This window comes from Onychostoma macrolepis, chromosome 08 (assembly GCF_012432095.1).
Source record: "Onychostoma macrolepis isolate SWU-2019 chromosome 08, ASM1243209v1, whole genome shotgun sequence".
Lineage (NCBI taxonomy): Eukaryota > Metazoa > Chordata > Actinopteri > Cypriniformes > Cyprinidae > Onychostoma > Onychostoma macrolepis.
Window position 1 is genome coordinate 3,813,058 of NC_081162.1, and position 27,015 is coordinate 3,840,072.

General features: G+C 39.7%; 1 protein-coding gene across 1 annotated transcript; it reads left to right on the forward strand.

The window, feature by feature from the left end:
• Positions 1–19,047: 19,047 nt before the first annotated feature.
• Positions 19,048–26,246, forward strand: LOC131546045 (nuclear factor 7, ovary-like). Its single transcript, XM_058785344.1, has 7 exons — positions 19,048–19,140; positions 19,182–19,355; positions 19,463–19,558; positions 21,792–22,022; positions 22,104–22,126; positions 22,209–22,327; positions 25,655–26,246. Exons 1-7 carry the CDS (start codon positions 19,048–19,050, stop codon positions 26,152–26,154), a joined length of 1,236 nt encoding a protein of 411 aa, XP_058641327.1. The 3' UTR covers positions 26,155–26,246.
• The last annotated feature ends 769 nt before the right edge of the window (positions 26,247–27,015 follow it).

Here is a 27,015-nt window from a genome sequence, read left to right on the forward strand (position 1 = left end):
CTTCCAAAAAGTTCAACTTTTGTCGCATCAGTCCACAGAATATTTGCCCAAAAGTCTTGGGGATAATCAAGATATTTTTTGGCAAATGTGAGACGAGCCTTTGTGTTCTTTTTGGTCAGCAATGGCTTTTGCCTTGGAACTCTCCCATGGATGCTGTTTTTGTCCAGTCTCTTTCTTATTGTTGAATCATGAACACTGACATTAATTGAGGCAAGTGAGGCCTGCAGTTCTTTAGATGTTGTTCTGGGTTCTTTTATGACCTCCTGGATGAGTTGTCTTTGTGCTCTTGGAGTAATTTTGGTAGGCCAGCCACTCCTGAGAAGGTTCACCACTGTTCCAAGTTTTCTCCATTTGTGGATAATGGCTCTGACCATGATTTGCTGGAGTCCCAAAGCCTTAGAAATGGCTTTATAACCCTTTCCAGACTGATACATGTAAACTATTTTGTTTCTCATGCATTTATGAATTTCTTAAGATCGCGGAATGATGTGTTGCTCTTTAAACATGCTTCACTTTGTCAGACAGGTTCTATTTAAGTGATTTCTTGATTCAACAGGTCTGGCAGTAATCAGGCCTGGGTTTGGCTAGTGAAATTTAACTCCGCTTTCTAAAATAATGTGGTTAATCACAGTTCTTTCATGATTTAATAGGAGGGGGCAAGCACTTTTTCACACAGGGCCATGTGGGTTTGGATTTTGTTTTCCCTTCATAATAAAAAACTTCATTTAAAAACTGCATTTTGTGTTTACTTGTGTTATCTTTGATTAATATTTAAATTTGTTTGATGATCTGAAACATTAAAGTGTGACAAACATGCAAAAAAATTAAAAATCAGGAAGGGGGCCAACACTTTTTCACACCACTGTATACACACACATGCATTTTCTGCCCCCATGTCTTGAATTTTGTGATCATTCTTAATGCATTTTATTAGACTGAATCATTCAGTGAAAGAACACACTAAATGCGCACGTGTGACTTCATCACATAATGAATAATAAGCGTGCACTCCGTAGGTGTTCTATTTGGTTTTTGCAAAATACTCGATAATGTCAAATTGCACATCATTAAAACAACAATTACGATATTATTGCAGACGATATATATTCGCACACCCCTAGTTCTTACCCGTACCACGTCTCTAAGGTGAGAAAGGAAAAGAGAAAGAGCCAGAAGTAAAAACCCGCTTTATATGTGTGGGAGTTCTGCCTCCAGAGTCATGGGCATAACTTTGCTTACATAAGATCTCGAGAGAAGGCGGAAAAAGGGTATCAATCTGTTTAGACCATTAGTGACAGTCACAGTTAGGTCTAAACAGATGCTTTATTTCACTGAAGAAGTGTGCCAATTAGGTGGTACTGCTGAGAACCGCTCTCTCCTGAAGAGGATGCAAAAAGCCAGCTCTCTGACTGTAACTCAACGGGTAGGTTAAAGTAAACCCGTGCTGGGATGTTTCGACAGAGAGGGGGAGGGATGAATAGTTTCAGCTGTCAGTGAGACTGACCCAGCCACTAACCCAACAGCTGGGTAACACAAAAACTACACAATGCTGGAAAAAACAACTCAATCAGCAGGTCAGTAAAAAAATAGCCCAGAATTTTTTTTAAAGTGTAGGATTAGTACAGTAGTGTGTTGCCTGAAAGTAATTTATCTCTGTTATATATATACACTGCTCAAAAAATTAAAGGAACACATTTTAATCAGAGTATAGCATCAAGTCAATTAAACTCCTGGGATCAGGGGTGCGTTTCCCAAAAGCAACTATGGTCGCAAGTTCCATCGTTACCAATAGAGTTCAATGGAACTTATAGCCATAGTTAGCTAACGATGCTTTTGGGAAACGCACCTCTGGTCTGTTAAGTAGTGGAGGGTGTTGTTAATCAGTTTCAGCTGCTTTGGTGTTAATGAAATTAACAACAGATGCACTAAATGGGCAACAACTGACATTTTTTCCCTACTCGTCTTTTCTGACTGTTTTTCACTAGTTTTGCATTTGACTAGGGTCAGTGCCACTACTGGTAGCATGAGGCGATACCTGGACCCTACAGAGGTTGCACAGGCAGTTCAACTCCTCCAGGATGGCACATCAATACATGCCATTGCCAGAAGGTTTGCTGTGTCACCCAGCACTGTTTCAAGAGCATGAAGGAGATTCCAGGAAACAGGCAGTTATTCTAGGAGAGCTGGGCAGGGCCGTAGAAGGTCCTTAACCCATCAGCAGGACTGGTATCTGCTCCTTTGTGCAAGAAGGAACAGGATGAGCACTGCCAGAGCCCTACAAAATGACCTCCAGCAGGCCACTGGTGTGAATGTCTCTGACCAAACAATCAGAAACAGACTTCATGCGGGTGGCCTGAGGGCCCGACATCCACTAGTGGGCCCTGTGCTCACTGCCCAGCACTGTGGAGCTTGATTGGCATTTACCATTGAACACCAGAATTGGTAGGTCCGCCACTGGCGCCCTGTGCTTTTCACAGATAAGAGCAGGTTCACCTTGAGCACACGTGACAGATGTGAAAGGGTCTGGAGAAGCTGTGAAGAATGTTATGCTGCCTGTAACATTGTTCAACATGACCGTATTGGTGGTGGGTCAGTTGGTCTGGGGAGGCATATCCATGGAGGGATGCACAGACCTCTACAGGTAGACAATGGCACCCTGACTGCCATTAGGTATCGGGATGAAATCCTTGGACTCATTGTCAGACGCTACGCTGGTGCAGTGGGTCCTGGGTTCCTCCTGGTACATGGCAATGCCTGGCCTCATGTGGTGAGAGTATGCAGGCAGTTCCTGGAGGATGAAGGGATTGATACCATTGAATGGCCCCCACACTTGCCTGACCTAAATCCAATAGAACAACTCTGGGACATTATGTTTCGGTCCATCCGATGCCGCCAGGTTGCACCTCAGACTAGGGATGTGTCCGAAGCCGAATACCTTATTCGGAAAGGCGCGGATAATGGCTTCTAAACGAATAACGGATTTATCCGAATAACAGAAAAAATATTCGGCAGACACAATCACATGTTTGCTGGAACAGCACTGCATTAGTGAGGTCTGCGGTTAAGATTTGTGCAATAAAAATAGCCTTGATAGCGTTTGACACCGTTTCCTACAGATAATATGGTGATCATAACGTTAATTCGTCTAAGGAATGTGGTCTCCTCAGTAAAAAACTATCCGCGCGCTCAGTTTTTGATTGCTGCCTGTGAGTGCCGGCGAAGCAGTGTTGCCAGATATTGCTACAAAAAACAAACACAACCAATCTCCTGAAAAATTCAAGTTTAAATCTTGTATTTAGCAAATAAGATACAGCATATCTAACCTCAACCTTCATCTTCCCACTTTATTAATGCCCTAATTACTTTATTAATGCTGTTACATTAAGTATTAAAACAAGTCCAGCGACGCTTATAATAACTAGATCTGGCAACATGAGCAGAGCGGAGTGCAGGCTGCACTTGTGCCAAGCTCCTTCACTCCTGCGTTTGCTGCGAGTCAGCCACATGAATTTATTCAGCTACATGATTTAAGAAAAAAAAATATATATATACACGTTTTCACATTTTATTTTTGAACATGAAACATTTACGGAGGTCTGGACCTCAGCTAGCTATGGGCCTGGATGTGTAAAGTGAATGAGTGTAAACTAATGAAATGAGCGCAAATCGCGTTGGGCATGCGCGTCTCTCAGAAATCAGAGCTTTGTCTGGAGTTATATCTACTCGACAAAAATATCCTAAAAACGGTCCTAACTTCAAACCTTTTCGAAATCCAACTGTAAAAAACGCATTACATTTGCCTTTTTCGTGAATGGCATTACATTTAATTATACAAGATGAAGAAAAGCGATGTTTGATCAAGGCTTTTGGAGGGTCCATATGATTTGTTGCACTATGTTGATAAAAAAAAAAAAAAACTCCTTAATGATCACATACTCGCGCAACACATGATCTAAGTAACTTAAAGTTAAGTGAGCTTTATTGTCATTCTGCTATGAGTTGGCTACTGAACACTTTCTTTCCATTTCTATTTTGTTTTTTTTTCTTCTTTCAGCTTCTTTTTTTCTACTAGTGCTCTTATGTAAGATTGTGGATGCTTGTCTCTTGTCAAATTTGTACACAAAGTTTCACTGGAAAATGAGAAGAATAAAGCTATTTTTATGTTTTGATAAAGTTTTAAATAGAAGATATTTACAAAGTTATAATTTTAATAAAAAAAATAATACTTTCTTTAGTTATACAAGGCATATTTGTTAAATGAAAACTACGAATCGAACAGATTTGCATTTAAAATGGTATTTTCATGTAATTTGACGAACTTCCGGTTTAAGCCACGCCCACTTCCGGATCTATCCGAATACAGATGCAGATACAAATAATTTTGAGATGGTCACAGATACAGATACAGATACAGATACAGATACAAATAATGGTTCCGCTGCACACCCCTACCTCAGACTGTCCAGGAGCTCAGTGATGCCCTGGTCCAGATCTGGGAGGAAATACTCCAGGACACCATCTGTCGTCTCAATATGAGCATGCCCTGACGTTGTCAGGCATGCATACAAGCACGTGGGGGCCATACAAACTACTGAGTACCAGTTTGAGTTGTTGCAATTAGATTTCAGCAAAATGAACAAGCCTGCTGCATCATTTTTTCACTTTGATTTTCGGGGTGTCTTTGAATTCAGCCCTCTGTAGGTTGATCATTTTTATTTCCATCAAATGATGTGGCATCCTTTCGTTCCTAACACATTACCCAGTCCATATCAGTATACATATCCAGCATGATATTTTTCCCCATTGAGATTTGATGTGTTTTCAAAGTGTTCAAATTGTTCCTTTCAAAGTGGTCTTCCTAGAGCTGGCCTCCTGGCCAAACTGAGCAATTGATGGAGAAAGGGCTTGGTTATACTGGTGACCAAGAAGCTTATGGTCACTCTAGTTGAGCTCCATGATCATATATGCAGAAGGACAAACATCACTGCAACAGTACCCAAAAGTAAAGTGTGCTGGTAGCAGCCTCATGCTGTGGGGCTGTTTTTCAGCGGCAGGGACTGAGGGACTTGTCAGAGTAGAAGGAACAGTCAATGCACTAAAATATTGATATAGCCTTAATGAAAACCCAGTCCAGAGCATTCAGAACCTCAGACTGGGCAGAAGGTTCACCTTCCAACAGGACAATGACCCTAAGCACACAGCAAGAGTGGCTTATAGACAACTCTGTGAATGTCCTTGAGTGGCCCAGACAGAGCCTTGGCTTGAACGCAATCAAATATTTCTGGAGAAACCTGAAAATGTCTGCCAGCCCCCATCCAAGCTGACAGGTGAGGTGAAGTGAAGAATGTCAGATAATTGATAATGCAGATGTGCAAAACTTGTTGCATCATACCCAAAAAGACTTGAGGCTGTAAAGGTGCTTCAACTAAGTACTGAGTTAAGGGTACGAATACTTATGCAATGTACTTATTTCAGTGTTTTATTTTTAATAAATGTGAAAAGTTGTCACAAATCTGTTTTTTGTTTTGTCATTATGGTGTATGGAGTGTAAATTGATGTGGGGAAAAAAAGTAATTTAAAGCAGTTTAACATAAGGCTGCAAATAAAATGTGAAAAAATGAAGGGTATAAATAATTTTGCAAGGCACTATATAACTATATATATATATATATATATATATATATATATATATATATATGAAAATCTCAAAGGAACCAGCAGCAAATCCCTCCTTTACGTTTTTCTGTTAAATATTTTATGACTGATTGAATTCAACTATTAGAATTAAGAAGTGAAAGCATGTCTTAAAATAATTTGTATGGCATAATCTAATACTTTATCATGTATTATGTATTAAGATCTGCTATATTTATCCGCCACTTCTGTTTGACTTCTTGCTTATGCATTGTATGTTCTTTAAAGTAAAAAGTAAAATTAGTCTTCCGGGTTTTGGCGTCATACCTGCATCACTCTATTATCATCTCTTTATACCTACATGTTTCTGTATACTGTATAGATGCCATCTTGTGTCGGCTATGTATGTCCCAATATTCTTGTCATATTTTGTGTGTATGATCCTTTATAATAGTTTTAATCTCTGCTCTACTTAATGAGAAAAGTTCAATTTAAATTTATAGAGCTATGGAGCTCAGATTGACAGCTTGCTCATATAGTCAGATCCATAGAAGTACATAATTTTTATAATACGATTTTGAAACAAAATCAGGATCGATTGCTTCAGTCTGTTGTGCTGCTGAGAGGTTTGTGATTGTAGCTCTGTGTACCTTCGCTTTTTATTGAATCTCTACCTTACTTTCACTCCCTTTTGTCTAAAGTGATAATATATCACTTAATTGCCACCATATTTCTGGTGTTATCTCTCAAACTAATCTAACTAATTTGATCGTTCGCTTTTAAAACCATGAGTGCAGCTTGTTAGCCAGTTAGCTTGTCACTCGCGGTTCCATTCGCATTGCTATTCGCGCCTATTATTGTTTTCTTTTCTTTTTTTTCTCACTCCGTTTTTCACGAGTTCATCAAACAACAGTGGTAAGTGGTAAGTTAAGTTGGTATCATTCATCAATCGTGGTGAGTAATGGCTTCTTCTCCTGCTATTGTTGTTTGCACTGTTTGCCACATGTATAGTTTATCTGTCTCTGTCAGCAGCGAGGGATTCCCATGTGATAAATGGAGGGAAATAGTTAGGCTGACAGAGAAGGTTTTAGAACTAGAGACACGCATCCAAACTTTAGTTGAGGATAGTAAGAATGTGAGGGCTGTAGATACTGCTTTGCATGCGACTAGCTCAGGGAGTCCTGTACATTGTTCGGTTTCGGTTGAGCCCGTACAGCAGGGCAACTGGGTGACTGTGAGGCGGCCTAGTCGCACCACTCTTCCGTTCCAATCAAAACATCAAACAGGTTCTCCCCACTCGAAGCACCCACTGAGAAACCTGATGAAAGTGCTCTAGTTATTGGCGATTTTATTGTACGGAACGTGAAAATAGAGACACCAGCCACCATAGTCCATTGTTTACCCGGAGCCAGAGCGCCTGACATCTTGGCCAATTTAAAAGTGCTGACTAATGCTAAACGTAAATTCAGTAAGATTGTTATCCACGTTGGCGCTAATGATGTTCGACTTCGCCAGTCGGAGATCACTAAAAATAATGTTAACGAGGTGTGTGAACTTGCAAGTACGATGTCAGACACTGTAATATGCTCTGGTCCGCTCCCTGCTTACCGGGGTGATGAGATTCATAGCAGACTGTCGTCACTTAATGGCTGGATGTCTAAGTGGTGCCTGCAAAATAACATAGGCTTTATAGACAATTGGAAGAATTTTTGGGGCAGACCTGACCTGTTGAAAAGAGATGGTGTTCATCCCTCCTGGGGTGGTGCCGCTCTTCTCTCTAGAAATATGGCACATAGTCTTAGAGTTCGTACTTGACTAACTGGAGCCCAGGTCAGGAAGCAGACAGACTGGCTAAACCGACCGTCTACTAGCCGCCTCACGTCACAGAAGTCAGTTAATTCTCAGCACATAGAAACTTTTTCACCTAGATATCACTCTATAGAGACTGTGTCTGCTCCCCAAACTACAAAATACAGAAAACATCCAAACCAAAGTAATAGTAACAATTTAATTGATGTTCAACAAATAAAAAACCGATATAATACAGATAAACACATGATAAAGCTTGGCTTATTGAATATTAGATCCCTTTCTTCAAAAGCACTTTTTGTAAATGATATTTTCACTGACCATAAACTAGATGTGCTTTGTTTGACTGAAACCTGGCTAAAACCAGATGATTACATTACTTTAAACGAGTCTACACCCCAAGATTACTGTTACAAACATGAACCGCATCCAAAAGGTAAAGGGGGAGGTGTTGCTACAATTTATAGAAATATTTTCAGTATCTCTCAGAGGTTGGGTTTCAAGTATAATTCGTTCGAAGTAATGGTGCTTCATATAACGTTATCCAAAGAAACAAGTGTTAATGATAAATCTCCTGTGATGTTTGTACTGGCTACTGTATACAGGCCACCAGGGCACCATACAGACTTTATTAAAGAATTTTCTGATCTTCTATCGGAGTTAGTGCTGGCTGCAGATAAAGTCCTAATCGTTGGTGATTTTAATATCCATGTTGATAATGAAAAAGATTCATTGGGATCAGCATTTATAGACATTTTAAACTCTATTGGTGTTAAACAACATGTGTCAGGACCTACTCATTGTCGAAATCATACTCTAGATTTAATACTGTCACATGGAATTGATGTCAGTGGTGTTGAAATTTTACAGCAGAGCGATGATATCTCAGATCATTATCTAGTCTCCTGTATATTCCATATAGCTAAAGCTGTAAAGCCAACTCCTTGTTACAAATATGGTAGAACCATCACTTCTACCACAAAAGACTGCTTTATAAATAATCTTCCTGACTTATCTCAGTTCCTCAGCATATCCAATAGCTCAGAACAACTTGATGATGTAACAGAAACTATGGACTCTCTCTTTTCTAGCACTAGATATGGTTGCTCCTTTACGCTTAAGGAAGATTAAGGAAAAGAGTCCAACACTTTGGTATAATGAGCACACTCGCACCCTAAAGAGAGCAGCCCGGAAAATGGAGCGCAGCTGGAGGAAAACAAAACTAGAGGTATGTCGTATTGCTTGGCAGGAAAGTACCCTATCCTACAGAAAAGCATTAGAAACTGATAGATCTGATTACTTTTCGTCTCTTTTAGAAGAAAACAAACATAACTCCAGGTATTTATTCAATACAGTGACTAAATTAACAAAAAATAAAGCATCAGCAGGTGTTGGCATTTCCCAAGAGCATAGCAGTAATGACTTTATGAACTACTTTACTTCCGAGATCGATACTATTAGAGATAAAATTGTATCCATGCAGCCGTCAGCTACAGTATCGCATCAGATAGCGCACTATAGATCCCCTGAGGAACAATTCCATTAATTCTCTACTGTAGGAGAGGAAGAATTGTATAAACTTGTTAAATCATCTAAACCAACAACATGTATGTTAGACCCTATGCCATCTAAACTACTAAAAGAGCTGCTTCCAGAAGTCATAGATCCTCTTTTGGCTATTATTAATTTGTCATAGTCATTAGGATATGTCCCCAAAACCTTCAAATTGGCTGTTATTAAGCCTCTCATTAAAAAAAACACAACCAAAGATCTAGACCCCAAAGATCTAGTTAATTACAGACCGATCTCAAATCTCCCTTTTCTGTCAAAGATACTAGAAAAGGTAGTATCCTCACAATTATATTCCTTCCTAGAGAAAAATGATATCTGTGAGGAATTCCAGTCAGGATTTAGATTGTATCATAGTACTGAGACTGCTCTCATTAGAGTTACAAATGACCTTCTCTTATCATCTGATCGTGATTGTATCTCTTTATTAGTTCTACTGGATCTTAGCGCAGCATTCGACACTATCGACCACAACATTCTTTTGAATAGACTACAAAACTTTGTTGGCATTAGTGGAAGCTCCTTAGCATGGTTCATAGTCGATATAAAAAAATTTTTACTGCTAAATTCTGAAAAAACAGAGGTGTTAATTATCGGACCTAAAAACCCCACATGTAATAACCTAGAACATTATCTAACACTTGATGGCTGCTCTGTCAATTCTTCTTCATCAGTCAGGAACCTAGGTGTGCTGTTTGATAGCAATCTTTCCTTTGAAAGCCATGTTTCTAGCATCTGTAAAACTGCGTTTTTTCATCTCAAAAGCATATCTAAATTGCGACCAATGCTCTCAACGTCAAATGCAGAAATGTTAATTCATGCGTTTATGACCTCAAGGTTAGACTATTGTAATGCTTTATTGGGTGGTTGTTCTGCACGCTTGATCAATAAACTACAGTTGGTCCAAAATGCAGCAGCTAGAGTCCTTACTAGAACCAGGAAATATGACCATATTAGCCCGGTTCTGTCAACACTGCACTGGCTGCCTATCAAACATCGGACAGATTTTAAAATCTTGTTAATTACTTATAAAGCCCTGAATGCCTTAGCTCCTCAGTACTTGAGCGAGCTCTTATCACTAGGGGTGTAACGATACACGAATCGCGGTTGAACGATTCACGGGCATTTTCCAAATGGAAGTGATCATCCCTATCCCCTTGGAGTGGGGACTTGGGAGTGAGCAGGGCACGTGCGTGTCATTATGTAGTCGTTTGGAATGCACTTGGTGAAGGGAGCGTAATTTCCTCATTATCTTCAGCTGGGATGTTCCCGTGACAACGCAGCACGGTGTGCGTCAGCAGATTCGCTGGCGGACAACCGCATAAAAAAAAAATACATTTCATAATTTAAAAAGTTTTATATATATTATTTTTTATATATTATATAGCATATTTTAAAAACTTTTAAAAATATAAAATGTATGTTTATTTGCAACAGTTATGCTAACAACAATAAAAAGACTATCGACATTTAAACAGCGACATCTGCTGACGCACACCGTGCTGCGTTGTCACGGGAACATCCCAGCTGAAGATAATGAGGAAATTACGCTCCCTTCACCAAGTGCATTCCAAACGACTACATAATGACACGCACGTGCCCTGCTCACTCCCAAGTCCCCACTCCAAGGGGATAGGGATGATCACTTCCATTTGGAAAATGCCCGTGAATCATTCAACCGCGATTCGTGTATCGTTACACCCCTACTTATCACGCTATAGTTCTCCACGTCCACTGCGTTCTCAAAACTCTGGCCATTTGATAATACCTAGAATATCTAGGTATTATCCTGGGCCTGTTCGTGCAGAACAGTTGTGCCTTTACATCGTACACCCGTTGTGAGCTTTTGGATATCGGTTTGCGAATTTCCGACACTTTTATGGACAATCTTCGACTCCTTCCTGAGATCGCTAGGACACCCGAGGCTATGCACCCTACCCGGCCGGGCGGAAGTGCTCGCAGGCGGCGTCGAGATCGTAAACAAAGGCGGGGGAAGCGCGGAGGACTAAGAGCTAAGCTAAGGCTAACACCACACCGGCTCTCTTTACCCAGCATTTTCCTTGCCAATGTACGGTTGCTAGTGAACAAAATGGAGGAGATTCGACTCAGCATCACACACAGCAAGAAACTTTTGAACTGTAACGTCCTAATCTTCACGGAAACCTGGTTAAACAGCGGAATACCGGACACCGCTATTGAGCTAGCGGACGCCACACACTCGGGCGGATAGAACATTAGATGGCTCCGGTAAGACCAGAGGTGGTGGATTGTGCATTTACATTAACAAAGCTTGGTGCACAAACTCTGCTATTGTTGGGAGTCATTGTTCAGCTAACCTTGAGTTTCTCATGGTTAAATGTAGACCGCTTTATCTACCGCGGAGTTCACTTCCACCATTATAACTGCAGCCTATATTCCCCGGATGCTGATGCCAAGCTTGCTATGAAAGAACTTCACGCAGCCATCAGTAAACAACAGACCGATCACCCGGAAGCGGCTTTTATTGTTGCAGGTGACTTTAATCACTCAAACTTAAAGTCAGTGCTACCCAAGTTTCACCAGCATGTTTCCTGTCACACCAGAGGAAACAAAACCTTAGACCATGTTTACACAAACATGGCTGGAGCTTACGTTGCGACACCCCTCCCCACCTGGGACAGTCAGATCACCTTTCTTTGTTCCTCACCCCAAATATGCACCCCTCATCAACCGTGTGAAGCCATCAGTGAAGACCATCAAGGTGTGGCCTGCGGGGGCAGATTCCACACTCCAGGAAAGGTTTCTACACACAGACTGGAGTATGTTTGCTTCTCAAGCCACCAGTGGCGCTCACACAGACATTGACTCTTACACCTCCTCTGTATTGGATCATATCAATATCACCATTGACAGTGTTACAACCCAGAAACAGATCACCACATATCCAAATCAGAAGCCTTGGATGAACAAGGAAGTGCGACTCCTGTTGAAGTCACGCAACGCTGCCTTCAGATCAGGAGATGCACAAGCCTACAGCACATCCAGAGCAAACCTGAAGAGGGGCATCAAAAAGGCCAAGCACTGCTACAAGCTAAAGATAGAGGGACACTTTTCCAACTCTGACCCTCGATGCATGTGGCAGGGCATTCAGGCCATCAGTGACTACAAACCCACCCACTCCACCCCCGCAGCCACTGATGTCAACTTCCTGAACGAGCTAAATTACTTTTATGCTCGCTTTGAAAGAGACAACAGAGAAACTGCCACCAAGCTCAATCCTCAGATGACCACCCACCAATCATACTCTCCTCCACAGATGTCTGCAAGGAACTGAGCCGGATCAGCGCGCACAAGGCTGCTGGACCAGACAACATCCCTGGTCGTGTTCTCAGGGCATGTGCGGAGCAGCTCGCTGGGGTTTTTACAGACATTTTCAACCTGTCTCTTGCCCAAGCAGCCGTACCAACATGCTTTAAATGCACTTCCATTGTGCCAGTGCCAAAACACTCTAGTCCGAGGTGCCCTAATGACTACCGCCCTGTAGCACTCACACCCATCGTCATGAAGTGCTTTGAGCGGCTGGTCCTGGAACACCTAAAAGACTCTCTACCATCCACATTGGACTCACACCAGTTTGCCTACCGTAGCAATAGGAGCACAGAGGACGCAGTTTCCATGGCACTGCACTCTGTGCTCACTCACCTGGACAATAAGAACACTTATGCACGTATGCTGTTTGTTGACTTCAGCTCAGCATTCAACACTGTCATCCCAACCAAGTTAATAGCCAAACTTGGAGACCTGGGCATCAATACCTCAATGTGCAACTGGATTTTGGACTTCCTGACCAACAGACCCCAGAATGTTCGATCAGGATTCACCTGCTCCACATCCATCACACTTAACACTGGTGTACCACAGGGCTGTGTGCTAAGCCCGTTTCTCTACTCCCTCTTCACCTCCGACTGCAAGCCTGTGTATGGATCTAATTCCATCGTCAAGTTTGCAGACGACACCACGGTGATTGGCCTCATCAGTAACAACGATGAGACTGCCTATAGGAGGAGATCCAGCACCTGGCCACATGGTGCACTGAAAATAACCTGCTCCTCAACACCACCAAAACGAAGGAGCTCATCGTGGACTTCAGGAAGGAGTCAAGAGGCACACACAACACCATCCACATCAATGGAATGGCTGTTGAGCGTGTCTCCAGTTTCAAGTTCCTGGGGATCCACATCTCGGCGGACATGTTGTGGAAAACCAACACCTCCAGCCTGGTCAAGAAGGCTCACCAGCGCCTCTTCTTTCTGAGGACACTGAGGAAGAATCAGCTCTCCTCAGCTATCCTGGTGAACTTCTATCGCTGCGCAATAGAAAGCATCCTGACCAACTGTGTCACAGTATGGTATGGGAGCTGCTCTGTTGCGGAGCGCAAGGCACTGCAGCGGGTGGTGAAAACTGCCCAGCGCATCACAGGGCTCCACTACCTGCCATCGAACACATCCAGAGGAAACGCTGTCTGCATCGAGCTCGCAGCATCCTTAAGGACTCCTCTCACCCAGCCCACAGACTGTTTTCTCTCCTGCCCTCCGGCAGGCGTTTCAGGTGCCTCCGGACCAGGACCAGCAGACTAAAGAACAGTTTCTTCCCCAGAGCTGTCTCTTTACTGAACTCTAACCCCCGTTGATCCACTCCCTCATATATTATTAACTCTTCTCTCCTACCTCACATCTGCCTTATTTGCACTACTGAATGTAAATTTTATTACAGTAACAACTGTTTACTTTTGTATCCTGCACTACCATACCTAAATTGGATTATGCTCATTTGCACTGCCGACTGTTGTTACATTATCAATGCTTACATTAACATTTTGCACCGTATGTCTAATTGTAATACGCAATCACTTCCACTGCACTTTTACACCTTGTTTATAGTAATAGTCATCTGTATATATATTATATTGATAGTACATATCACCTGTAAATTCTGCTTATAGTAATAGCCATCTGTATATTTATTCACTATACATATTCACCTGTAAATTCTGTATATTTATTCACTATACATATTACATATTCACCTGTAAATTCTGTATATTTATTCACTATACATATTCACCTGTAATTTCTGTATATTTATTCACTACACATATTCACCTGTAAATTCTGTTTATATTAATAACCATCTTTCTATATATATTTATACATATACTCAGTACATATCCTTGTCCTGCACTTATTCAACCATTGTATATACTGCACTTGCTACTATTGCACTTCTGGTTAGACCTAAACTGCATTTCGTTGCCCTGTACCTGTACTTGTGTAATGACAATAAAGTTGAATCTAATCTAATCTAATCTAATCAAAATCGACTGCAGGCGGCAGATCCTATTCCTATTTAGCACCCAAACTCTGGAACAATCTACCTAACACTGTTCGGGAGGCAGACACACTCTGTCAGTTTAAATCTAGATTAAAGACCCATCTCTTTAGCCTGGTTTACACATAACACACTAATAAGCTTCTGTTATTCAAATCCGTTAAAGGATTGTTAGGCTGCATTAATTAGATCAACCGGAACCGGGAACACTTCTCATAACACACGATGTACTCGTTACATCGTAAGTAGAATGGCATCTACGCTAATGTTTGTCTGTTTCTTTCTTATTCTGTTTCTCAGTCCGTATCCGATCAGATGGTGGATTAGCACCAAGAGATGATGTCTACAGCCCTGATCGTCAGCGGAGACCAGGACACCCAGATGAGCCCCAGAGACATATCCCCAGTGAAGACCTCGATTAAAATACAATAAAACTAAAAATATAACAAAATAACAAAAATATAATAAAATACCTAACTACATGATACTATTATTGTTAGAAATTGCAACAAAATAAAAATAGAAATATAAACTTTTGAACTGCGGGTTTCGTCTGGTCAGAGGAGAACTGGCCCCCCGACTGAGCCTGGTTTCTCCCAAGGTTTTTCTCCATTCTGTCACAGAGGAGTTTTGGTTCCTTGCCGCTGTCGCCTCTGGCTTGCTCAGTTGGGGACACTTAATTTCTAGCGATTATCGCCGATTTGATTGCACAGATACTATTTAAACTAAACTGAGCTAGACAATGACATCTCTGAATTCAATAATGAAATGCCTTTAACTGAAAATTGAGTGTTTAATCTTATCATTATACAGTACTGACACTCTATCCTCCAATTTGATACTGTTAAGTGCTTTGACACAACTGTATTGTTAAAAGCGCTATATAAATAAAGGTGACTTGACTTGACACTGAAATTCTTCATTAATTACTCTGTGATTTGTCATGTGTTTCATTAGAACTATATAATGTTAATAACAATAATATACTAATTAATGTCTTTAGTAGTACTTTACATTCTTCATGCCAATAGTTCTGTCTCTCTGGATATAAATAAATAAAACTGTCTAAACAGCCATCTCTACTAACAGAAAATTATCAACATAAGAAATTATCAACATCTTCAAAAACCCAGACAATGACTACGATTTGTTTAGAACTGACATCACTCACTCAAGGTAAAGTTATCAAAAAAAAATTATTTATTTTATTTTATTTTATTTTATTCTGAGCAAGGGATTTTCTGGATTGTACATATAGGGCCTATTTACACTTGTCACTTTATGCATTTTTGCTGATCAAGTTGCTGTCCGATTTGATATAACTGTTCCATTTACACTTGGCCACATAAATGTGTCTCTGCAAAACGAATAAAAATATGATCTTCAATTCTGTGCTATATACAAATTAAACAGAGTTCACTTCACCGAAAGCAACAGATATGAACATTTTATTTATCATAATTTCAAGATCAAAGGCCACAATAGAAGAGTGAGCACTGGTGAGACTGAATTATTATTTCTCTTTTCTGTGATACTGACTCTGTGAGCCTGTCCCAATACCCACATTTGCGGTCTTAGCCACTTGAGAGCGCGCATATGTGGCAGGAAGTGCATCTAAACGACTGTCTCAGCTCTTAAAAATGCCAAAGTTCAGTTGCACACAAAATCCACAGAAGGTGATGTCTATAGTGCTTTGCAGGAGCATTTGAGGCTAAGCATGTCACAATATTCATCATCGCAATCATGTGCCCGAAAATTGCAAGATATCAAGGAAACCTTTGCAGTGTTAAATTTAATTAATTAGAAATTATATAATTTGAGGCAGAGATGAGTTTGTATTTTGTAAAACATTTGCAACTGCTTTTTATCATTTAATTAGAAACACCACAATTGAATTCATAAATAGGGACTGCTAAACAGAAATATGTAAGTGTAAGTGTAATATAAGTATATAAATGTGTAAGTTTATAAAAGTGTAAAGTATTAAATACATTGGTGGGTGTGACCACAGCTCAAATGTCTAATGGTAAAATGTAGAAAACCCTTTGACATAAGATTTTTATTTCTTGTAAGATTTTATAATTGTAATTATATAAAATATATAGTAAGATAAAATGCAAAAAATGAATGAATGAATAAATAAAAACAGTCTTTAAAAAAAAAGAGTTGCTTGTCCATTTTGTGTTAGATAAAGTAGGCCAGTGGGATTCAGGCACTGTGGATTTAGGTGACCTTTAACCTTTAGTAATTATACTCAGATTCATTAAAGCGCTATATAAAATGCCTCATTCATTCATTTATTAAAAAAATTGACATTCAATGGTTTAGTTAGCATGCTAAATCTACTTTTTTAGAATACAGAATTTGAGTGTGCAGTCAGGAAATTTAAAAGCCAGAGATGGAAGAAAGGAATAGAGAATAGAAAGGAAGGCAAGGCATGAATTTTAATTTGTGGAGTGAAGAAAGGATGAGAGAAGAAAAATGTAGATGCAGAATATGCAGCTTTAAAATATGGACACAATTAAAGTTATTTTGAAGTGTTTAGAGAACATAGACTAAAAAAAGTTTTATATATGGTTACCATTTTAAATGTTCCTCCTATTCAATTTTTGTTAGCCTATGTAGTGTTGCATGTGTTGCATATTCTGGTTTCTGAATATTCTGATAATCAAATTTTATCAAATTTAAAGTTAATATAACATGTTCACACATCAGGTTTTTTTTTTTTGGATTTTACACATTAATTGAATTAACTGATGCATTTTACTCAAAGCATAGGCTATATGTTTTGGGGTTTGTTAAATATGTTGTTGAATATGTTTAATAATATGTTAATAAATCTTTTTTTTTTTTTTTTTTTTTTTTAATTAAGATAAGGGACATTTTTGATAAATCAGGGATGGTCCAGTTTACCTGAAAATAAATTCGTCTGGAGTACATGAACTCAGAATGTGTATTGGTAATTGGAAATAACACATTATATAAACTGTATTCAAATTGAAAAATTATAGCTGGACCTTAACGTTAACAAATGTAACTACCCAGATAGCACACGTACGTCTGCAATATGTCTGTTAAAGATCGCTTAATCTGGAAAGCATCTGCTGTGTACAAACATCTTAAAGACGTATAATAAACATCTATTTGACATCTGACAGGAAATGTCCTTTAGACGTATAGCAGATGAGCAAACAACATCTTTCAGATGTAAATGCAGACGTCAAATAGACATCTCTGTGATGTGTGCTATCAGGGTAGATGAGTAAAGTCTGTGAACAAACTTTGAAGTTGGCTCCATATGCACTCTGATTGGTTTATTGCACGTTATGCCCAAAACACACCCATTATTCATTAAGAGGATAGGGACAACCCTTTTAGACCATGCGCTGGGCACACCGACCATTTCTCCCGTTATTAAGAAAAAGTGGATTCGGACACGCCCTAAGTGCACCTGCGCCATGCGCTTTAGACCATGCGCTTAGATTGTTAAAATAGGGCCCATTGTCTAGGATAGTCATTAAGCTTTGCTAGTGATAGACAACTTAAACACTCTATAAGGGTTGTATACACTCAATCAGCTCCCTAGCTCCCAAGCTTGTGAATCAGTATCGTGAACACGAATCTGGTCACTGGTAGTAATTATTCAGTTTCTGGCGACATGACTACGTACAATGTCAACAGACAACATAGTAGAATGTCACCACTGAAATTAATCAACAACAGGCAACAACTGTTTTTTTTTTAAGCACATTGTTCTGTTACGTGTGCTTGCAACATTCCGAATATTTGTTATAAATGTTAACTTGAGTTCACTGCCTGTCTAGCGATGTGTTTTTATGCTAAAATGGTTCGTCTTTTCAAATCTTCTAACATTATATTTATTGAGTTGGCTCGGGTGGTTTGTGTTTCATGCTTCATAAATGTGACATAATTTCTGTTTTGTTTTTTTTTTTTTTGCGGTGCATTGTTCTGTTTTTTTGTTTGTTTGTTTTTTGTTTGTTTTTTTGCGATTGCGATTGAGCGCCCTGACTTCTGAACTAGGGAGTATATTGAGATGCATCCTATAGGCACTCTTGCTGTACAAAAGTTTTGAGCCCCTCAATGAAAGTCTATGCGACTTTTCGTAGATTTGATCATCTGTTTAATGAAAATCGTAAGTCGGATCAGTTATAAAAGTCAAAGCAACTAACTTCAGAACAGTCTGAAGGTCTGACCCGAGTTTAGTGGTTATAGCTTTAAAGCTCTAGGATGAGATGCTGACTAAATTTTGGCTTGGAAAAAGAAGAAGCAGAAGCTTAAATAGCAGATCGATAAGCTGACTTTTGCAAGCCAACTTATATAAAAGAAAATATTAATAAAGAAAAGATTATCTAGGTATCTAAATTACACATTTAACAAAAACTTTACCTGCATTTACCCTAATGAAAAGTTATACACTCTTGCAGTCTTCGTGCATATTTGGGCCAAATACAGGAAATACGTCATATACTCTAGATAGACAAGTGCTCAAGTGCAAAGACCACAGCTGCGGTTATTTATTTTTATTTTCTGAAGTTTCGATTGCTAGAGCTCAAACAGTGAAAATGGATTCACTAACTGTAGGAGAACTTTCTTGCCCTGTTTGTCATGAAATATTTAAGGCTCCTGTTCTTTTATCATGTAGTCACAATGTCTGTACAGATTGTCTTCAACAGTTGTGGAGAACCAAGGAAACTCGGGAGTGTCCTGTCTGTGGGAGAACATCCTCAAAAAATCCTTCCAGTAATCTTGTGTTAAAAACCTTGTGCAAGTCATTTCTGAAGGAGAGAAATGAGAGGCATTCAGCAGGATCTGAGGAGATCTGCAATTTACACGGTGAGAAACTCAAGCTCGTCTGTCTGGAGGACAACCAGCCTGTGTGTTCAGTGTGCAGAGATACACAGATATATGCCAATAAAACGTTCAGACCCATCAGTGTTGTTGTTCCATCATATAAGGTAAGACAGGTTTACATATTGTTTACATACTGCATGAGGAGAAGCTTAAGTATTAGTTATCATATTACAGAAATCTCGGGTGTCTAGATTTTCACTTTAAATTCTAGGAGGATCTCAATACAGCACTGAAGTCCTTACAAGCAAAACTTAAACAGAGAGAAAACATTAAAAGGGAGTTTGAGAAAACAGTTCAACATATCAAGGTGAGGATTGATTCTACAAACATGACTAAATATTGATTAGAACAGTTTAATTGATTTGTCAGACAAATTTACATTTGTTGGCTTTCCATGTCTTACATGGACTTTCCATAGATGGGTTGGAATGGTTTTTATACTGTACAAACTGTATATTATGTCCCCTAACCCTAATAACCCTGCCCCTAAACACAACTCTCTCTGAAAACTTTCTACAACATCTTATAGTATTATTTATAAGCTGTTTTCCACAAGGTCAAACATTATGGAGTCCTGCAAATGGCATGCAGGAATAAAAGTAAATTGTGAGCACAATTTACTAATTTGTTCCCTTTGTTTAAATTATGTGCACAATTTACAAATTTGTTCCCTTGTTTTAAAGGTAAATTGTGTGCACTAAATAATTTGTTCTACTTCCTGTCCACATGCTCGCAAATCTGTTGGACAGAGACACTTTAATCGGGTTTTATTTTGAGTTGGGAATGAGTTATAGAGACATTATCAAAGGCCTTGCAGTGCTGCATGAAATAATTTTAAGTGAGAGAAATCTACATCGGTTTATAAGAATGCGGACATGGAAATTGAACTAATTATTAATTATTTCCTGTATAGATATGATTTACTCAAAACGAGGGCACAAATTATTGTATTAAATGCACAGTTTACTTAAAATGAGGGAACAAAATCATGCACATGATTTACTTTTTTTCCCCTGCATGTCATGTAATGTGTCTCCGTAAAAATTACTGGTATTACTTTGTGGGGATACTTGGTCCTCAAAACATAGTGTGTACCTGGCCCACACTTAAGTTGTTCACATTTTTTATTTTATTTATTTATTTATTTATTTTTAAATAAAAAAAAAAAAATTATTGCAGTTGTGAAATAATGCATTTAAACAATTTGTAAATAGTTTTAAAATATGCATGCATTCACTCTTATTTGTATGATAGTTTCTTGTCTCGTCACATTCAGTTATGAATTACATGAATCAGAAATGATTGAAAATGGTGAAATCTGAAAGTTGAGTAGTGTGCATCACTGCATGTTACTGTCAGTCATTTAACATTTCCATCAAAAATTCAGATATTAACTGTTTAGCTTCTTACCATGCACTCTTTCACAATTAAAACTTTTAACTAAAGCATCCAACTAAACTAAAGGAGCAAGTTGGTATTCGCACTCGTCTTCTGTGAACAGTAATGCCCGCCTTCTTTGATTTGGCCAACATAAACATGTTGACACTGACCAGTCTAAATGTGTAACTTTTAAAATGTTTGGTCATCCTAACAAACAAACAGGGCGGCACGTAATGGAGTGCAGGAGAGCAGCATCAAGAATACCAAATATTGTGACAATCTGGCCATTTAACTATTAGGGGGAACTTGTCCTCCTCAACGCCTATGGTGGTTTCGACATGCTGCATTTGTCCAATCATTGATGCTGACACCACAAATAAGGATGTTAACCCAGGGTTTAGGAATGAACGATGTGAAATGTCAGCATATACACAGGATTAATTGATAAACCCATGCGAAGTACAATCAATGTGAAACGTTAAGCAAGAAAACCCAGATTTCTGTTTACCAAGTGTAAGTGTAAAACACTGATTCACCAATAATATCTCAAGTACCATCAGTCCATAATTCTATAAGGTCTGTTTAATATGGAAAATATAAGTAAACAAAAATCGACACCACCACTGCTGCTCCCAAAGATCAGTTTATTAAAGTAAACACAATGTTTCTACCCTACGGTCGTCAGGCAAAAAATGTAGACCTTAGGGTCAAAACATTGTTTATTTTAATAAATTGAGCTTTTGGAGCAGCAGTGGCAGTGTGCCAATTTTTGTTTACTTATATTGAAGTACTTCATTTGATCAAGCATCTGCCTAAAATTTCTGGATGTGCACATATAATATTTTCTTCGAATTTAGTATGGAAAATATGCAAAATATATTTATTCAGACATGGCTACCATATTTTAAAAATTCAGTTGCTATACTTCCAAATTCTACTGCATATGAATGTATTAAAAAGACATATAAAACTGTCATTTTGTGAAGAGAAACTGATGAGAATCATGTGTATTATCACCCTACAGATACAGAGCATATATTACAGTACTACTTCAGAAAGTTAAAGTTGTAGTTAACTAACCTACATTTAGCAACTCACTCTTCATGCTGCTCCAGAATAAGTTTCATCTTTGAGATTAATTGAATGTGATTTGATTTCAGTCTCAAGCTGAATACACAGAGCATCAGATTAAAGAGCAGTTTAAGAAGCTTCGTCAGTTTCTCAGAGATGAAGAAGCATCTACAATCATTGCATTGAGGGAGGAAGAGGACCAGAAGAAGCAGAAGATGAAGGAGAAGCTGGAGGACATGAACAGACACATCTCCGATCTTTCAAACATTATCAAAGATTTGGAGGAGACAATGAAAGCCAATGACGTCTGCTTTCTACAGGTCTGATTTCAGATCATTCGTTGATTGATTCATTGATGATTGATGGACTTGTTGATGATAAATTGTGTGTTTGTTCTGCAGAGGTTTCCAGTCACGATGGAAAGGTGAGTGATCTGCTGGTGTCTCTGTTTTCTCTGCTTCTGAAGCCAAAGCCACAGCAGTTCTGACTCCTGAATGTTCTTCCAGAGTCCAGATCTCACAGCCGGATCAACAGATGCCTTCTGGAGCTTTGATTTATGTGCCACGTTACTTGGGCAACCTGCCGTACAGAGTCTGGAAGAAGATGCTGAACTGTGTCCAAAAGAGTAAGTCTGGAGACAATCTGTGCTGTTACACACACACTGGAATTGATGCAGGGGTCATTACCTGGCACTGCCAGAGGTACCCGAATATTCACACAAAGAGCGGTATTCTCTATCTCTGGTTCCCAAGAGGGCACGGAGAACAGTGGACGGTGCAGAACCATACCACTCTCATCCTCCTCTATTGCCAGCAGGCAGTAGTGGGCGGTTCGAGATCACAACCAAGCTTTCTTATGAACCCTCTGCTCAACCGTGGAACTAGGTAAGTGTTGCACCGCACACCCAGTTCCCATTTCGGGAGCCCCCAAGCCGGGTCCCTGCAATCCACCTCGCTGCCCCACTGTGGGTATGTCTGTGGTTCCTTTGGTCCTGCTTTCACGGTCTCTGAGAGCCTAACTAGCACTTCCCATCCCATCTTGCTGTCTGCTTCAGACCATCAGACTATGCAATTCATTTCGCCCGGTGTCTCCCCAAGTTCAGGGGCATCCAGCTCACCTCAGTAAAGGCTGGCAACGCTTATGTCTTGCGCTACCCCAGGAGGTACCGGATACCATCACTTCGGCACGAGCACCGTCTACGAGTACCAAAGGTGCTCAATCAGAGCAGTGCTTTCCTTCCTGCAGCATGGGTTGGAGTGAAGGCTCCCTCCACCCTCAAAGTACAGGTGCATCTCAATAAATTAGAATGTCGAAAAGTTCATTTATTTCAGTAATTCAACTCAAATTGTGAAACTCGTGTATTAAATAAATTCAGTGCACACAGACTGAAGTAGTTTAAGTCTTTGGTTCAATTGTGATGATTTTGGCTTACATTTAACAAAAACCCACCAATTCACTATCTCAACAAATTAGAATATGGTGACATGCCAATCAGCTAATCAACTCAAAACACCTGCAAAGGTTTCCTGAGCCTTCAAAATGGTCTCTCAGTTTGGTTCACTAGGCCAGTGTTTGCACTAGTGTGCCGTGACGGGTTGTCGGGCGTGCCGTGGAAATTTATCTAAAACTTCCATATTTCTATTGTTATTATTATTTTAAATCAGTGCTATTGGTCATCGTTATGTCTGCATTCAAAAGAGCTTGTGACTAAACCTCGTAACGCCACTGGATCCTCAAATTGTCAGTCAAACCTCAAACCTCCACCCCGTCTCCATTCAGAATGAAGTGCCGCACAGTTTGAAGACAGACGTCTACTTCTTCACAATGCAAGGGTAAATAACTGATGTTTGAATAAGAGCAGCGCTTCCTTTACTCAAGAAACGCTGTCTATAAAGGCTAATGTTTTTGTATGTTTAAAGAGCAGTCTGTCTTAGTATTTGCTGTCTAGCTGTAGCCAATACACTTTTGAACGTTTTAAATATCCTGTGCATAGCGGTTCGTCTTTTATATCGTGAGATTTTGGTCAAATGTATTTAACAACAAGAGAAACTGAGTGCCCATATAGCTACAATAAACTTTAAAACAGCTAACTAATGAAAATGTGATGCTCAGATGCGGCCGTTCTAATGATGGACAAAACACAGATTTCTGTCATTCGGTCGTCGAAAACCTTGTTAACTCCATTTGAGTATGATTTTAAGAAATTAAGTGCAAGTGTCTGATCATATATAAAGCCGAAAATACCAACTCTGAAGACGCAATGTTTAATTAGGCCTATTGGGGGGGGGAACCTTTCCCCCTTTCTATATATATTATATATATATATATATTACAATGCTTAGTGGTGTGCCATGGGATTTTTTCAGTCAGACTACTTCAGTATGTGTGCATTGAATTTATTTAATACACGAGTTTCACAACTTTTCCACGACATTCTAATTTATTGAGATGCACCTGTATATGCTGCTGCAATTTCTGCTCATCACGCCCCATAGGAGGCAAGGCGGTGGGGAAGCACGAAATGGTCGTCAGGTTCCTCAGGAGGGTGGGAAGGTTAAATCCTCCTCGCCTTCCCTCCTTACCCTCTTGGGATTTGGCTCTGGTGCTTAGAGCACTTCATAATGTCCCATTCGAGCCTTTGCAGTCCATAGAATTAAAGATTCTAGCTATGAAAACGTTGCTACTGGTTGCTTTGGCCTTTATCAGGAGGGTAGGGGACCAGCTGACTCCCATGCAATGTCTTCATGTTGAGCCAGTATCCTCCTGTGTTCTCACCTCAAACAGGTAGAAACACAGAGAGGCCCGGCTTAGTGTCGGCTTGCTGCATCATAGTATGTGCTCATTTTGCTCCAGAGAGTTGCTGGTTGGGCAGACCCTGTTAAGTTCCTCCATTATCTTCAGCAGCCGGACATGGCGGAGCATCCAGCGCCAGGCCTTTATTCGCTGTATGTATTGACCCTGAGCGAATCCCATATGTGTATTCTTCCACGGTATAGCTTCTAAGCCTGTGTCTTCTGCAAAGGTGTAGCCTCCTCCCTAACTAGGTCTTAGCCACTCCAGAGACTTCCATATGCAGTAAGGCCATGCAGGGTTAGTCCATATGTGCAAATTCCACTTAGAACCTCCCTGTGGAGGATGTGGCTTCCGCAGTGTTCCTTCCCAGTGGGAAGGGCACACTTTCCCAGTGTTCTCCAAGTCTCACTGAGTGGGTTGTGCAGGAACAGCAGTGATTGACCTTCTCTGTGTAAGCACTGTCCCATTTTCTGCCCTAATAGGCATCGAGGGATCATTATGCAGGGCACTGGAAGGGGCAGCATCAGTGGTGCTTTGGTAGGGATTCCCAATTCATCAGTCACTGATGTGACATTGAAAGTGACAGACTGAAAGGGAACATTTCGGTTAACCCTCGTTCCCTGAAGCAGGGAACGGATACGTCATGTCCTGTCACCACAGTTGCTGTACCATCGCTGAGCGGTCGGGTCACCGACTCGAGTATGTGTTGCACCTGTTGCCTATTTATACCCATGCTGCAGGGCATGGCAGTCAGATGCAAATATTGCATGCCAATGTGCATTGGCTCATTTAGTTTACACTTGAAGTAGATTAGTTTCTCTGGTGAATTCCCAATTCGTCAATCACCGACATGATGTCTCCGTTCCCTCCTTCAGGGAACGAGGGTTACAGAAGTAACTGATATGTTACAGTGATGCATCAGATCTCTACAGTTAAGTTTAAATGATTGTATTTGTCAGTATCAGTTGACATGAGATGCAAATTTGAAATTTCTCAAGCACATATTTACTATAACAACACTGACAGTGATCAGAGAAAAATTTCTGATATGCTTGATCAATAGGATGAGTGTCATAATAATTAATAATCTATGCACGGTTCATTCTTGATCATTATGTGAGCATCAGAATAAAAGCACCAATTGATTTTGTCTCATCAGCTCCTATGACTCTGGATCCAAACACAGCTCATCCTCGTCTCGTCCTGTCTAATGATCTGACCAGTGTGAGATACATCTGGGATAAACAACTGCTTCCTGATAATCCAGAGAGATTTGACATCTGTGGGTGTGTTCTGGGTTCAGAGGGTTTTAACTCAGGAATGCACTTCTGGGAAGTGGAGGTTAATGAAAGCGAATGCTGGAGTCTTGGAGTAACTGCAGAATCAAACCAAAGGAAGGGACGTGGTTTCTTTAAGACTGATGTCTGGTGTGTGCAGTATGATCCGTACAGACTGCTTGGGCCTGGTTGTCCTATTAAACAGGAGCTTGAGTGTGTGAGAGTTGATCTGGACTATGACGGAGGAACGGTGTCATTCTCTGATCCTGTAACTAACACACATCTACACACATTCACAACCACCTTCACTGACGTCATCTTTCCATTTTTCTGTAATCTTGATGAACTTAACTATCTAAGGATTTTACCAGTTAAACTGTAAAAGCAGAAAATCACTGAAGCATCATCTGGGGTCATATGCATAAAGCTGCTCAGAGTAAAATTGTAGTCTTAAGTGATTCAGAGTTTAACAAACAAGTGGAATCCATTGATACTGTATATTCATTTATTTCATTTGAATGAATTGGTTTAAACTCTTTTTTTTGTGAACTTAATAAAATCTAAATGTCTATAAAACCAGTGAATTTCATTATTATTACTTGGAGCCTTTCAATGAGTTCACTTTACAGTAGTCAAGTAAGTGATAATGTACATCCCGCAGCTTGCTCGATAAACTCCAGTAGGGTGATCAGAACCGAATGCTGTAACAGTGAAAAACCGAAAGCTTAATCTCTTGGATGAGCGGTCAGTTATTAGAGCATTGCTATTGATGATTCATTATCAGGACAAAAGCAGACCTTGGAATGTTGCTAAAGACCAATCAGATTCAAGAATTTCAGAGAGACCTGTGTAATAAATTGCTTTAAATAAAGACATTTCAAATATTATAGAGAAGCATCTACAAAGAGCTTTGTATAAAACATTTTTTTAAAATTCATAGTGTTATGTGTGGTGCTTTGAGAGTTTTCTTCTGCTATTTATTGTGCTGAAAAGATATTTAACCACAGCTCATAATAATCTTTTATTAAGGCTATATGATTGTCTGTAAATTAAACAACAACTTTTTAAAACAAATTATATACAATAGTTATTATAAAATTCTAGTGCTTTAAAATTCTACATTGCTTGAATTAGGTCTGTTTTTGCTGTTCGGTCTGTTTTCTTTTGATGAAGTGAAAATGCATTTATATATTGCGCTTTTTGCATATGATGCTTAAGAGTATACTCACATTTAGACTTTGTG